Source organism: Puntigrus tetrazona, chromosome 23 (genome assembly GCF_018831695.1).
Source record: "Puntigrus tetrazona isolate hp1 chromosome 23, ASM1883169v1, whole genome shotgun sequence".
Classification (NCBI taxonomy): Eukaryota; Metazoa; Chordata; class Actinopteri; order Cypriniformes; family Cyprinidae; genus Puntigrus; species Puntigrus tetrazona.
Window position 1 is genome coordinate 13,360,055 of NC_056721.1, and position 16,343 is coordinate 13,376,397.

General features: G+C 43.8%; 1 protein-coding gene across 2 annotated transcripts in view; it reads left to right on the plus strand.

Moving 5' to 3' along the window:
- samd11 (sterile alpha motif domain containing 11) overlaps positions 1 to 16,247 on the plus strand; it is a 54,771-nt gene extending 38,524 nt beyond the window's left edge. Inside the window, exons 7-13 of one of the 2 annotated variants that reach the window (XM_043224555.1) lie at positions 3,805 to 3,946; positions 9,226 to 9,341; positions 9,995 to 10,073; positions 10,269 to 10,987; positions 12,075 to 12,199; positions 12,631 to 12,741; positions 13,481 to 16,247. In XM_043224555.1, coding sequence (XP_043080490.1) covers positions 3,805 to 3,946; positions 9,226 to 9,341; positions 9,995 to 10,073; positions 10,269 to 10,987; positions 12,075 to 12,199; positions 12,631 to 12,741; positions 13,481 to 13,723 — 1,535 coding nt within the window. In that variant the 3' untranslated portion in view covers positions 13,724 to 16,247. The remainder of the gene's footprint in view (positions 1 to 3,804; positions 3,947 to 9,225; positions 9,342 to 9,994; positions 10,074 to 10,268; positions 10,988 to 12,074; positions 12,200 to 12,630; positions 12,742 to 13,480) is intronic. The other variant, XM_043224556.1, reaches the window with a different exon arrangement.
- Positions 16,248 to 16,343: the final 96 nt, after the last annotated feature.

Consider the following 16,343-nt stretch of genomic DNA (forward strand, 5'->3'; position numbering starts at 1 on the left):
CAATGCAACAGGGACTGAAATTTTAATGCTTTAGAAAGCACCTTCAAAGTATTGAAGTATTAAAAGAAAATGTAAATTCTTGATCACTGACAACAATGTTCAATAGGCAAACAAATCATTTTTTGGTGTAGAATCTTATTACCATTCAAAGAGGATCCGAAAGCACCAAATCAGTATCGTAACATTAGTCCTTTTTTTTAAATCAGCTGATTCAGGACAGATTCATTTCTCGGGTTTGACTAATTTAGTCAGTCTGTTCACAGCTGTTTACAACTCACTGGAGAGAGAGATTTCAGTAAATAAGAACTAATTTCAGTTCTTATACAAAAGTGTTTTATACAAGGGTGAATATATAATGAATTTAAAACTTTTATTTTTATTTAACTCTTTTCAAATGTTTAGATTTGCTGTGCTTCTGACTGTCTGACCCAAACACTCCCTTCTCCCTCCTTCATATTTTACCTGCTTTCCCCCTTTTGTCCTTAAGTCGCGTTTAATTTATGTTCTTATTTGTTGTTGTTTTTTTTTGTTTGTTTTTTTGTTGTTGCTTCTTCAACGCTATAGCTCACACAGAGCTGCTTTTGACTTTTCGGGAGTGAGTTTTCAGAGAAACCTCTCTGGCGCAGGGAAGCGTCAGCCCCAGCTGTGTTTCTGTGTGTTTTCTCTTCTCTTCTTTACCTCCATGTGCCTCTATCTCCCTGCTCTCTCCTTTGAGATACCTTCTTTCTATCTGGCTCCTTTCCTTTCTTCATATCTCTGCACCTTCCTTATGGCTCTGTCTTTATACCCCACCCCCTCGTGCGTGCCTCTGAAGTGTGTCAGGGAAGCGTTAATGCAGTGTTGGGTTCTATACAGTAGAGGCTCCAAAGACCCCTTGACATAGGCGGAGAGCAGGGCCAGGCCCTTTTGACCATTCCCCCCCCAGACACACGCACACACTCCCCCAGAACTCTCCACGCACAGCCCTGCTTTTATATTCTCTCTTTCTTTCCTCCCTCGTTCTTTCTCGGCTGGATCCCCGCAGAGCATCCTTTCATGTGTTTGAAGTGGAGGCCCTGAAATAAAAGGCCGTGAAGGAGGCACGGATAGGTTTGTGTGAGTGTGTGCGTTCGGAGGGGGGGGTATAAGGTGTTGTGCACCTTTAGATTCGGCTATGATGTGTTTTCTATAAGCACTCAAACGTTGTGGCCATTCAGACTGGTGGGGCCTATGTCCTTTTGCATTTTGGGCTGGACTTTGAACGCAACATATCTCTTTACGCTTTATAATATGTCTTTCTTTTAATATTTATAATATACAATTTTTATACACATTCACTAATCTTCAAGAGTTTGCGGTAAACTTGGGGTAAGTTTGTTTTTGAAAGAAAAAAAGGATACTTTTATCTAGCCTGGACACATTAAATTGATCAACAAAAATATAAAGACATTTAGATTTTTACAAAGGTTTTCAATTTCAAAACATTCCTTACCTTTTTTTCATCATATAATCCTGAAACAAAATGTACCTCCATTTTCACAAAAATATTGAGCACTGAATATTGGAGTAGTGGCTGCTGAAACACATTAATGAATTTATTTCAATTGATTAAAAAAAAAAATTAAATAAATGCAGTACACGCACATATTATATAAAGATGTTTTTTTGGTTGTGATTAATCTGTATATTATATATGTAATATTTCTTTATTACATATATAATATACATTACTTATTATATACTTATATAATATTATTACTTTTTATTATTATTATTATTTTTGTTTAAAAATTATTATAGTATTATAGTATTGTTGTTAAGCCTAGTGAAAATGTTCTAGTGAAATAGTTAGGACCTAAAAAGAATGAATTTGACTAGACTGACACATCCTACGCTCATGTAAGTGAGTCAGAACTGTCACTGGTGCCTCCTCAAAAAACTAGGTGCATGATGCCTCTGAATGGGAGTGAATTTGAAAAAGAGAAAAAGGCATGGGCTGCTCTGAGTTGCTTTGGATCTGTCGTTCCCCTGAAAGAATTCCCGATGAGTACTGTGTCTGTCAGCTGCTCCTGGCACACGTGGACCTGTTGTGCCATACAGGAGCTCTCAAAGGCCTGCCAATGCTTTACCACGGGAGCTCTGTATGTACGTGGTGCAGAGGAGACCAAATCTCCCTAGTTAAAGGTTCCAGAGTAACAGTGACTCAGATGATGCAAATTCGAGGTGTGACAGAGAACGCAAGGTGAATGTGGGTGGGAGATGGTAGCAAGGGTGTCAGGATGTCAGTGTTTGGATGAGTGGTGTACTTGTACATGCAGCCCCAGCTGACCCTGCGCTAACTCTGTTGCAGGTTAAAGGGAATAATTCATCTCTGGGCAACTGAGGAAAGGGCTTCAGAGCAGCTTTGAGTTTTACTAGATTTTGGGACTCTTTTACCCTTCTAGAAAGCCGGTGTGGGTGTGTTTTGGAACATGGTGGCAGCAGAAGCTGGATATTAGGTTTTTTGCCTGTTCAAGATGGTCTATGAGTATCAGTGATGTGTGAGAAACCAGATACTATTTTGCAAACCACTTCAGAAATCGTTTACTCTCTGACTGCGTACTTACATTAGATAAGTAATTATTTGGCGACCATTAAAAAGGTATGTTCGGTTTAGTATAAATGTGTACTGTGTCATTGTCTTACAACCTACCAGTGTCACTGCCAAATCCTTCACAAATCCTCTCTTGTGGCTTCATGGCATAGTATTCAGTGTCTGTTCAGCGCTCATTATTGAGTGGGTCACACCTACTGTTTTATGAACGCTGTGAATTCAGAAATGCTATGTAGTGTGATTTCAAACATAGCCATCTACAAGCTTTTTCCAGCAGGTTATAATGCGTGTGGACAGACTACTAATTTTTTTGGTCATCTGGAATGAGTGTGTGACCAAATGACAAGCATTGCTGCTTTTCCACGGTGCTTTTCCTTCTTCCTTTTTTTTCATTCTTTTTTATTCCCTCTCACGAGCTGTTAGAGGTTTGTCCGCTGTCAGTCCGGGCCCCCGCAGGGCAGTGCAATAAACAGATCAATACAGCGGGCCTGTGCACATTAATATCTGTCGCGGTGCCTCCGACCCGATCACTCAGGCCCACACGCCAGCCTCGGAAATGGCCGCCAGCTCCCGAGGGAACCGTCTAATTAAAAAAGGGCCAGAGGAGAGAGGGAGCGAGAGATGAGAGTGAGGGAGAGGAAGAGAGGGAGGCATGCAGGATGGATTTTCTATTTAACACCCTTTCATTAGAGAGTACGCTTCCTGTTGTGACCCTGTTAGTTTAGTAATGTTGGGAGATGGTCTGGGCTGGTCTAACATCACAGATTCAGGAGAGAGACCAGCGGCTCACATTTCAATCATGTTATCTCAAAAAGATTAAACCATAATTATTCATATATATTGCTTTTTTATTAGCGTTGTTTGCTAAGGATTAGTGAACTAATTCCTAACTATTATCTTCCTTCACTGTTTTATGCTACAAACATGAATAATACCTATATGTCAATAAACACCCGCATTTACATTCATTTATGTCCCACAATACTCAGTGCTTAATTAGGAGCTCCATGTTGAAAAGTGGAGAAGCGACACTGAAATAGATGACCCTGATAAAGATTCAGATTTGAGCTGGAGTGTGCAGTCTTGCCTGTGTGGCGGTGAATATATCCTGCCCTGGGACTCTTGGACCGAACCTTACAGTGTTGGTTTTGAGCTAGACTGACAGATTTGGCGCTGAAAACACAGACCGGATGAGTTTCTCAATTTAACCGGTCTGTTCCTTCCATTCACAGAGCTGCTGCGTGCACGTCAGGAAGCCATGGCTGTTAGGAACCCGGGAGGAATGGAAGCCCACGTCCCCACTGCAGGCAGTTCCTCCAGCCAGCGGCGCAAGCAAGGCCTTCCCCAACACAGAGACGCACACTTCCCTGAACGGTAACAACATTGTATTCTCTGAAATCTCTTTTTTGCATGATTTCAGTCTTTGTAAGCAAAATGTATGTTCTGTCTATGTGATGGGCAGAACATATTGCAACCCAACCAGACATGATGCAACAAGTTGTAGTGACAAGCATCTCTTACTATCTCAACTAAAAAGGTGATATTTGATGCTTACTGCAAAATTATGTGTCAAAAGATTTTAGGCCAATGAGTTTTCACAGTGGATGGCGCTACCTAGTGTGATGCACAAATAGAAATCGAACGATCTACAAAAATCCTATCCCTTGTTACTTGTCACGATCAAGGAAAACTTAGATTTACATGGAAGAGATTGCTCGGACAGTGGCTGAAACCACACGAACGCTTTCTTGACTCTATATTGTAGTGTAAAAGTGGTTGAGATGTAAGCGTGCATGTGCGTTTGCTTGATAAATGCCCTTCTGCTGAATGGAAACCTCTGAGGCACACTTTAAGACCACGGATACAGGAAAAAAATGCTAAGCTTTAAAATAACATGAATATTTTACATTAATAATGAAGCCAACATCCGACTCTAATGAATACTGCATGCATGTTGGAGTGGGTAACTGCCTGCCGAAGAGAAAAGAGGGAAAAATTGAATTATGCACCAAAGTAACGGAAGAGGGAAAAGGGAGGGAAAAAATGGAAGTTGGCGTTAAGGCCACGGAAAGAATAGAAAATCCACTTAATGGGATGTGCCAGTGGGTATGATCTCTGCGTATGACCTCTTCGCAACCCTGTTCGATTTGATCTTGTCAGGAGGCATTTATAGGGCTCAGGACCGAACGGGTCGCTAGGACAACACACGCCGATCCCCCTCCCTGCAAGGTTTCTCCCCCCCCGAATATCTCTCCTCCTCCTCCCTCTCTCCTCATCTCAGCAAGGCCACTGTGCTTGCGGCGCTCCCCTCCGCCTCCAAACAAAGCCCGGGCAGCGGGAGTAGGCAGGTAATTGCTTGTCGATTATTTATGTGGCGCGGGAAGCTGGAGGATCGATAATGGGCCGGCGAGGCGAGGCGGTAGGGAGGAAGTGAATTGGGAGGGGTCGCCCAGCGTGGGTGGGGGAACTCTGTTCGGTTCCTGGCCCAGCGCAGCATCATGTCAGGAGCTCAGCGTGCAGCTTTGACCAGCCAGCCGCCGCAGCTCCGCCAGCTCACGGTAATTAGCCACACAGGACCGCTGATGTTAACGAGGCCTGCACACTTCCTAGGTTGTGGGTGAAAAGAGGGAGGGAGGAAAGTGTTTTTTTTTTTTTTTCGATTCTACACGCTCATTTTTTTTTTTTTTGTTCATCGGCTCTTTAACCCTTTGTTTGACTGTTTTGTTTGAGCTCGGAACATTGTAAAATTGCTACAATGAACATTCATGGGATAAATAACCGGATTCTGTCATTGTTTAACCACCCTGTTTATTCACCTTCACCTTTTTTCCCTTTGTAATACAATATGAGAAACGGTTTTGTTTTCTATTCACTTGCAATGAGCAGAAACCAAAGATTTTAAGCATATGAAATGCAAAGAAATGGGCCATAAAAGTGTTACAATTTGTCTATATGACGGGCAATCACTCTTTTTTGAGTTGGATCCTTTTAAATCATTTAATTTTAATTGTAACTTTTAAATCAGTTCACAGAAACACTTCTGGATAGGTTGTTTTTACATCCTTTATAAAGCTTAAAAACATCAGTCCCTATTTATCTATATATTTATCTACCTATGTTATATAGATATGTATACATTTGATCTGGATTTTTGGCTATAAGCTTTTAGCACAGACCGTGTGACATTGCAAACCCTCTAAAGCATCGACAGAGTCGACCAGGCTAAAACGGTGAGCCGGAAGCCATTCCTCAAGCTCACCTTTCTATCGACTCTCCATAATTGATTATCTGACGCCCATTAGTGGCTATTGTTAAAAACAAATCATTACCAAGATCAATAGTCCTGCAGCCACGGCCGGCCATTTGTCTGGGTTTAAATGGCAGATTGCATTTAGGGAATCTGCAAGGCAAATCCTAATGTGTTTGGCATGTGGGGCAGCACAAGCAACAGACAGTGGTCTGGGGTGGGGGGCGGTGGGTGAGCAAGAGCCTTATGCATTTTAATGTGCTTCCTGTGCAAATGTGTTCCCGCCTCGAGTCAAGGCGAGGCGGGCACGGTGTGGCGAGCGGCTAATCCCCCGCGCTCCTCTCATTAAGGGCCATCCTGTCAGCTCCGCTCCACTTTTCTCTCTCTCTTTCTCGTCTGGCCAGTTTGGTGCTCTGCCTCCGCCTTTAGACACACACAAAAACACACACACACACACACACATGCACAACACTCCACACTGCCGTTGCTTTCAGGCAGGGAGCGACGCCGCTGCCACTCTGACAGGTCGTCACACATGAGCGAACACAAGTGGCGTCTACTTGCCCTACCGCCAGCTAGGTTGCGAGAGAGCTAGCGAGAGATCGACAGATAGAGAAAAGGAGAGACGGGGCAGGGTGGAGGAATGGAGGCAGTTCTCAGAAGATGTAGAGGTAATTAAGCCAGTAAACTGAGAAGCAGCCAGTGTACTGGAAATAAATTTAACACATTTGTAAGGCTGCCTTGTGCAATTTCTTTTAACGTTAAAATACTTCCCTCATCTCTACTTTAAAGCATAGTTCACTCAAAATTGAAAATACTGTCATCATTTACTTATTTTTTAATCTGTGAAACACAAAAGATATTCTAAAGAATCAAAGTAAATGGTGCAGTAATTTTGTTAATATTTGTGGGAGAATTAAAATTTTTGGAAGAAAAGTTAGCTATGTTTTTGCAACTAGTGCCAGTAGTCAAACACTGTAGCTTACTTTTTGAATATTATATGTGAGAATACACATTAAAGCAGAATCATAGTCCCTACTATCTGTCATATCGCTCTGTTTTTTCCTTGCTCTCTACCCCATTTTTCTTTTTCTGTGGGCCAAAGACCCAGAGTGAAACGGTTAATGCTTGCCTCATTCCAAAATTGCTTCCTATAAAAGGAGAAGCACGTCTGCCGGGCACGTCTCCCCATGATTACAGCTAATTACTATCGAGCGGACGCCTCGCGGCCCCAGTCATGCAGCTTTAATTGACCGTTATTCATCTGTGGGCCGCGCAGGGCGGCGCAGAGTTTGGCAGGCCTGGCCAGCGCCGCCCGGGCTAATTGTGAGGCCTGAGGGATTAGGCCAGGTGATTACACACTTCACAGTGTAATTACATAAGCATGGCTGGGCTGCCGGCCCGACTCCCGGCCCCAAGGTCACGCGCTGCCTTCTTCCAGATTAATTGGAGCTGCCACAGAAGTGCGAGGCACCGGCGGAAAGCGGTTATACGATTAGCATTAACATTTCAACAGCCGCCCGATCGATCGATGATTTCCCCCCTTTGTGTCTCTCCACACCTTCCTCCACCCGTACACACACACACACACTCATTCCATGTCTCCCTCTGTTTTTTAGATTTCTTTGTTTTTGCTCAAGGAAGACACACAAGGGCTATTTAGCTACGGAATGACGTAAAACCTAAGTAGAGCACAGCAAAATGTGGCTTTCTGATGGGGTTTTTTTTGTTGTTGTTTTTCGGCTTTTCTGTTTGGATGTTTATGTGTTCGAGTTGTGCTGTGTTGCTCAGTCTCTCTCCCCCTGGAGCAAGCGTTACTCAGTCACAAGTACAAAGCAACCGCGCTGTTCTTTCGCTAGCTTTAGGCGCGTTGGGTTTCATTTATATTTATGCATGTGTGAGCGTGTGTTTTGGGGGGCTCAGTGAAGAGTTGCTGTAAATGGAGGGGCTTGCATTGGCAGAGGAGCAGTAAAAAGCTTTAAAAAGACACTGCAGGATCTGCTTGGATTTCAACACCTCGCCACTAGCAGTCATAGTACACGTCTTCATATTTTCCCCTCCTTCCTTTTCTCTCCTTACCCCTCCTCTCATTTTCTTCTCCCCCGCCGGGGCTCAATAAAGGCGGCCGCTGTATTGTATACGAACAGCCTGTGTTCTCTGCCTGTACAAAAGGAAAAAAATATAATTGAGGCTACGCGACACGCCACCTTTTTATTGGCTGAATACGGCAGAGAGAGACAGGAAGAGGAGGGGGATGTATGCGTGTGTGTTGGGGTGGAAGAGGAAGAACTGTGTTAATTAGTGGGTGCTTCAGCCTGTAGCCCGGGCGAGGCTGGGGGGCCGCCCCAGCTGTCGGAGTATGACATGCTCTTATTGTGCATTCAGGCCTCATTACCAGAGTGGCAGGGCCACAGAGCGCGGTAGAGCAAGAGGGAGGGAGCGGGAGCGAGGAGATGATGGAGGTTGTGGTGGTGGTGGGGGTGAGGGGGGCAAGGATACAAACAGTGCCGCTGTCCGCAGCGTGACAGGACTGATGAGGGGCTACGGTGGCTTGCGTGCACCAGGGGGGAGCGATAAAAATAACCGATGGAAGAGAACGCAGCATTACCATAACGCCACCACACAGCCATATTGTATTAGACTTTGGAAACCTGTACTGTTAGTACATTGCAGTAACAGATTGCTGGCAACCTGTTCATTACCATAATGTTGTGTAACTGTATACCTCCTTAAAAAAAAAAAAAGAAAATCGGAATCATTACCATAACGGCACATATTAAACTGTTGGAAATCTGTATTGTTAGCATACACAGCACAACTAAAGCATATTGTTCTAAATCCTGTATCATTACCAAAATACCGTACAGCTGTAGCTGACTTAAAAAACCTGAATCATTATATAACACCACACAGCCATATTAGACTGTTGGAAATCTATATCACTAACAGTCTGGTACAGATGTAAATTGTTATAGTAAAAAAAACTATCATTACCATACTACCGCACAGTTCGCTGCACACCAAACTGCTACCTTAACACCACACAATAAGAAAGTGCATGTAAGTAACAATTTACTATAGTCATCATTACATCAAAACAGGCCCGGTTTACTTGCATGTTTTTTGTTTTATTTCAAGTAATTCATTTGTGCATGTTACTCCAAAGAAAAAAAATCTAAACTTTTTTTTGTTTCGCTTTGTGTTAAATAGTAAAATGTGTTGTAAACACTTTCATGATGACTTTAAGCAGGCTGGTAAAGGTATACATGCCGTGCCAGCAAGAACAGCAACAGAAGTTGCAAACATTGTACCAAAGCTTTTGCAGTGCTAGCTATGTGCGATAGAGACATGTAGAAAAACAGTAGCAGTTGGTTAATGATGGTGTGTTTTTTGTTTGTGTACACAGAGACATATCGCACCCTCCTCCATTGCTGTCCCCGCAGAATGCTCCTCACATTGCTCTGGGGCCTCACCTGCGTCCCCCGTTCCTGGGCATGCCTTCTGCCCTCTGCCAAGCCCCAGGTGAGCCAACTCTGCCAGATGTAACACACCCTCACATTACCTCAAAGCTCATTTAACCTGGGAGTTCCTTTAATGGGTTATGGGTTGTTTTCCACCCATGTAGGTAGTAGTCCCAAAAATAATTTACACAACCTTTAAAAAAAAAAAAAATAAAATACAATAGTGTTTACATAAAATATCAATACCTGTAGTAGGATAGCATTTAAAAGAAATGTTTCACCCAAACTTGTTAATTCTGTCATCATTTACTCACCTTCAAGTAGTTCCAAACCTATATGAACTTATTTGTTCTGCTGAAAAAAGTATTTTTGTAACCAGACTGTTTTGTGTTACCATTGATTTCCATAGTAGGAATAAAAAAATACTACAGCCTGGTTACAAACTTTTCCTTTAAATTAATAAAGCATAAGTGGATTTTTCAAACAATTCTTGAGTTTGATAGGTTTGAAGTCATACAGCAATAGATACTGATGAATATTAAAGCAAAATAGACACTAGACACAGTGTTACTCTGCTGAGACAACTGTGTAAATTTGAGACCAGTTGGTTAAATGTAAATTATAAAATGTAAATGCAGAATGATGTGAATAATATGTGAACATTAGATGTATATTGTATACAGATAGTAATTCTCATTTGTCATTGTCCTGTAGGTTATGGTTTCCTGCAGCCGGCTCAGGCTGAGATGTTCGCCCGTCAACAGGAGATTCTTCGTAAACAGAACCTTGCTAGGTAATGTCATAGAGCTGCACAAAGAAATGTGTCTCAGACTCCTATTAAAATTGATGTTTGAGCATCAACTTTAGCAAAAGATAGTTAATGATACTGTGGAATTTCATATTATTATGTAATAGTTGCAAGCTTTTCTCTGGAAATATTTATTTCCGAGATGCAGCGTGTCTCTCTGATTGTGGATTGTTCCTCCAGGTTGGAAATGTCTGCTGAACTGTTGAGACAGAAGGAGTTAGAAAACCTCCACAGGCAGCGACTGCTGGCGGACCCGCTGGGCCTGCATCCTGGGCTCCCTGCAGAACACCCTGCCTTGCGCAGCCTGCAAGAAATCCCAGAGGGCCACCCACTCCGAGAAGAGCTCAATCGCCGCAACGCCATGCTGGTTTTGCGGCACAACAACACCCCATTACTCTCCCTCAACCACCAGGGGGCGGCAGCAGGAACTTCCTCTAAAGACCTTAGCAACAGGAAGAGCTTGAGGAAAGGAGGACCACTCAGAGGGGACCAACAAGGGGGTTCATCTGAGACTAAAGAGATGCTTGGGGAAGGCTGTGCAAGGGATGGAGAAATAGAGGGACAGGATGAAGACATGAAAGACTTTGAAAATGATGCAGAGGTTGGGGAAGATAGGCCTGAGAGGCTTTCCAAAGTTGACGGACATGGTTCAGAGGTGTGTCAAGGCAAGGATGTGACCAAGTCTAGCGAAACGGTGAAAGAGCTGGGGGAGGGGTCAGGAAGACTCAGTGCTCCTTGTAGCTCCACTGGCCAAGAGTCACCAACCCACCACCTCTTCACATCAGGACTAAGCAAGAGCGAGGCCAAATACCTGCCACCGGGAATCCCACCCTTACCCACCTTGCCTGGACAAGCTCTGCCCTTCACCTTTCCATACACCAGCCCTTACTTTCACACTGGTGAGTTTACGGCTCTTTAAAATTCAGATAACAAAACCCAATCACATCCAATGAGAGATAATGCATTTTAGGAGACATTTAGGGACAATTTTTATTTCCGAAATCCTCCTATTCCAGTTGAGCAAACTCATTCGAAGCACTCCTTATTTAAAACGAACATACACAATACTAGTGTTAGTGACACCATATGCCTGCTGCTCAACTTTAACAATCTGTAAAATCTGGAGTTCAAATAGTATTCCTTGTCCTCTGAGAGACAGAAAGAGTGAGCGAGAGAGTTAGAGAAACTAAGAAATTGAGCCCAGAGTGCAAGCAAGCCCAGAGCAAGTTTTAATGGAAAATGAGTCTCCTAATGAGGAAGTGACCAACTCAGAGAGAAGCTGAGCTAACTCTCCTCAGGCATTCTAGCAAATACTGAACATGCAACATACAAAATGATTTTGGCTCACACACAAAAATGCACCAGTATACCAACATACAACTCTCATCGTACCATTGATAAGGATGAAACAGAAAGCGAACAAACATGACGACAAAAATTGTTCCAAAAACTACAATTCTGTCATCGTTTACTGACAAAATTAATTATTTCTTGTAACATGCAGGTTTTTCTTGTCCCTATAAATCTAGATGTATGGTATTCACAGCTGTCAGGCTTTATAATAAAAAAACCCCAGCAAAATACTATGAAGTACTATGAAAGCAGTCAGGAACATACATTCAGGGTTCTTCCATAAAAGGTACTGTCACAACAGGACAGTATTGTGTGGTGAAAAATACTTTCAAGAGATATCAACATATTAAAGAAGCATGTAAGCATTAATATCTAGTTAAAGGCTAGAAGCTGAAGTGTTTGTCCCCACCTAAATTGAATGGGTGCAGAGCAACCTCGGCCATCTGAAATGCATTACCTGCTCCAGCTGAGAGACCTCCCCCAGGAAGGGGCCCTGTCGCTGACCTTTACTAAACTCTGTAATAGGCAGGGTCAATAACAGAGCGGTGTGTAGGCGCAAGCGTGCGTGTAAGGGGACAGGGGGCCTTCTGTCTCTAATGATTTCTGCTTCCTCTTGGCCCGGCGGGCCCACAGGCGCCATGGGAGGTCTTTTCGTGGACGGAGAAGAGGCGGGAGCAGCCGAGGACATCAGCAAGTGGAGTGTGGAGGAGGTGTGCAGCTTCATCAGCAGCCTAGCAGGCTGTGGGGAGTATACACAGGTGAGGACAAGAGCAGGAGCAGAGCGTTGGACGCCTCCTCTCCTACCCCTGCCTTTAACAGGGGCTACTGGAGACAGTACAGCACAGAATGAAGATCATGTGCTGCAATTCGTAGACGAGAACATTAGACCAGAATAGCTTGATTTAGATGTTTCTAGAGTGTACTTTAAAAGTTAGAAGGCCGCTCTGCGCTGCTCTTATCTTTCTCACTCACAGCTCTGTCTCACACATCTCACCACACTGGATGTTACTCTGTCGCATGCGCAACGCATCACCAAAACCTCACTGTCGACCACAGCACACCTCATTTCATTGCAGATGCCGAGTGTGCATGAGTCTCCCCGTGGAATGAGAGTCACGTGAATTGTGTGCATGTGAGGTGAATCGTGCATGTTCATCAACATCAGCTGAAGCCAAGTCATCTCTTTCAGGTCTTCAGAGAGCAGGCCATTGATGGTGAGACTCTGCCACTGCTGACGGAGGACCATTTGCTCAACAACATGGGATTGAAATTAGGACCTGCCCTCAAGATCCGCTCTCAGGTAAAAAAAAAAAAAAAAAAAAACTAAACTCTACCAAACAGAAATATCCCAATTGCCAATATCTCAACCCTGCCATAGAGCAAGGACGTCCTATCCTGCTTCTTGAGGGCTACCTTGCTGAGTTTAGCTTCAAGCCTAATTAAACACAACCAAACAAGCTAATCAAGGTCTTCAGAATCGCATAAAACATCTGAGCAGGTGCGGTGGATAAGATTGCATCTAATCTTTTCACTGAAGTGCCCCACCAGTAGCAGCAGACTACAGTCCTGGCATAAAGTCTCCAAATTTGGTTCACTCAGTAACTGCGTATGGTACCTGGAGGGTGACAAGATGGTCTATTATATAAATCAGATTAGAACTTCTGGCTAGAAGATGGTTGTAATTCTTACACCTGTGGGCCAACTTTCGTGGCAGGTATAGGTGGTACTGGAGAGCTTAGCTCTAACCCTCATCAAACACACCTGAACAAGCCCATTAATGTGTTCAGGATAAACCTGTAGTTTTTTAAAGTGAGTTTTTTTTTTTCCACTTTCTAGGACTGAATTTGTCTACTCTTGACCCATAAATAGGACCACTTCTTTTATCATTGTTTCTTCATGTGTAATCACAATTCTGCCTTCATTAATCTACACAGACATGAAAGCAATCATCTTGTATCACTGGTACTGTACATCCTTCTTCACTTCCTGTTGGATGTACAGTGTGAGAAGTAACGCTGACATGTGGTTGCTTTCCTCAGGTGGCGCGACGTATTGGCAGAATATTCTACATGACCAGCTTCCCGCTGGCCCTCCCGCTGCCGCCATCTGCTCTGCGCCCCACAGACAGAGACCCCCTGCCCACCGAGACCCGCCCTCCTTCTACCGGCAGCACTTCCTCCCCATTCAGCGTGCCCCCTCCTGCCTGCCGCGCCTCCCCCAAACAGGAGAACGGAAACCCCTCCTCAGCGGGAGCTTACGACTCCACTAAACCTCCCTCGTAGAATTGGCCATTAAAACTCTTGACTGCTTCTCCATATGGCAGAGGCAGTGCTTCAGGGAGGAGGTAAAAAACGGAGAGAGAGGGCATGAAGGGGGCCCTCTTTGAACTATTCTTTCCTTCCTCTTACCCCCTCTACCCCCCTCCCGAAATCAAAAGCAAACTTGAGGACCTTTATGCAGAGGCACTTAATCTTTTTAGGAAAAGTGTGGAGAAATGTGCAGAAAGACGAGAGACACTGATGAAACGACATGGGCTAAAGCAGCTCCACCCTTTGCAGCGGCTGTGTGGAAGCCAAAATCCAAAGATGTGCAAATAGGGACTTGGGGACGAGACAGGAAGCGTTAGAGTGTGCGAGAGATGAACACGAGCAGACAGCTGCTCTTAAACGGCATGCCAGAAGGAAGTGAGACGCATCCAGCGAATGTACGAGGTACACATACGACATTCTTTTGTGTCAGATGTTGCAGGAAAGCAACATTCGCTGCGATGAACTCTTGCGGTACCTTACATTCTCGGGGAGCGGTGAACTTCGAAAGAGAGACGCTTTCTTTTCTGCTTTCACGCCAACTCCTCCTCCTCCTCCAACTTCCAGCCGTTTTAAATTCTCTGGAGTTGGTTTCACTTCGAAAGACTAAATCCTCCAAAGAGGAGTAAATATAAGAACAGGATGGAACTCATTTGCAGTCTTGACCAGTGCAACTATGCATTCCACAGTCCAAAACCAAAGATGGATGGATGTGGAATTTTCAAACGAGATCTCGCATTGATCTCACCAGTGATGAAACAAGGTACACATAAAGGAAGTGAAATGGAAAAGGACCTCAAAAAGAGAGAGGCGTGTAAAGCACTTAAGACTTCCTGTGACCAAAAGCCATCAGCCAAAGCAATGGCCCAAACTCTCACCCAACAAACATCTGGGCCCGTTTTAGTTTCACAACCCCGTGAGCATTAGGGAAGGATGGACATCCCTCCTGATGCCTTGTCCATAGATGGATTAATGCCATTGTGAGGTCACACTTACTGCTGTGGGAAAGACATGTTATCCTGAATTGTACAGAAACATGCTCAAGATGAGAATATACTGAAGATGAAATAAGTGGTACGTTTTGTTAAATGTAGTTGCACGAGTTAAAAATCTTTATTAACTGAACAAAATGTGACTGGCTGACTCGGTGGTACTTTTGTTCATCTTTTTCTGTTTGCTGTGTATTCCAGTTGTAATAATCATGAGCCCCAATCTTAAATGCCACTTCAGCATATAAATGAGAAAAAAAAATATTTATAGGAATTTGTTTGCTGTAGTTAGAGCAACGAAATATTAAATTGTCCTTAAATTGATCCCAAAGAACAATACTTTTCTCTTTGTTGCAGGGAAATGGAAGGCACAAAGCTCTTTATGCAAATCTTTGAAATTGTTTTTCTTTTTAAATATGTAAGCAATTAATTAAAATCGTCTCTAGATTTCCCATCAATGTTTTGTCTTCATCCTATTTTTCTATTCTCTGCTGGGTGAAATAAATCCTATTGCAAACTTGCAGATGCATTGTACTTTTTTTTTTTTTTTTTTTGTCTTTGAGTAATATGTTTATTTCCAAACTCCTCCGCAGTAGGGCAGGGAGTGGCGGCCCCAGCGGACGGTAAATCCCCTGGTTAGGGGAGGAGAGGGGGCAGGGTTCAGGTCAACAACAGCTGTCAGAGCGTCAGGTTCAGTCACAGGCCAGGGCCCCTGTGGCCCCCGCCTAACCTAAAGAACAACTGACTCTCAGGGACGTCCGCCATCCGCCCCTTAAAAAAAAATCTTTTTACTACACCCGTGACTGTCAGCGCCAGGTGCTGCATGTGATAGACGAGTAAACCTGTTACCCAGACCCTGTTACACAGGCATGATGCGTGCGGCAGCTCTAGTGCAAACTGAATTTACTCTAATGCAGCCCAGCTGACGCTCAGTCACGGTGGCCTGAATTTAACGTTGCTTGATGTTCTGAACGGCACCTCAAGCTGGCAGTGATGGAAAGAACAGAACGCAAGATATGTGTGCTCACACTCCCATTATGCAACAGGAAAGATGCTTCAGCCATAAACAACAGCTGTTACACCCAGTTGTGAGCATAAGAAAGGATGATTTAAAAAAATGGTATTACCTTTTACTGACCCTTTAAATTGTTTTAAACCTTTGGCTTGCTTTAATGAACAACCATTAAGAGCAAGAACAGACCAATTCCTAAACAAATTGACTAGTGAACTGTGACAACGCATCAAAAAAAATGTTGAAAGTAAACAAGGATACATTTCATTTTTTTTTACTATTCCAGTAGAGTAGTCATTCCTAACCAATTTCCTACAGCACCACTAGAGCTGTGTGGAGTGTTGGCAGCTTAAACGCTGCTTTAAAACATTTAGAAAAAGCCAAGCGGTTTCAGAAAGTGACGTGAAAGCACTGAAGGGGAGAGATGTTTTGGCGAGAGAACAGGCTGCTCTCTGTTTTCGTCTCTTCCTCTCTCCCCACCTGGGCAGCACAGCCTGGCAGTGGATGATACGAGCGTTTGGCAGCCTGGTGCTCAGGGCCGACCCCGTGCCTCCACCTCCCGCCTCTGTCCTACCCATTCACCACCTCTAGACAC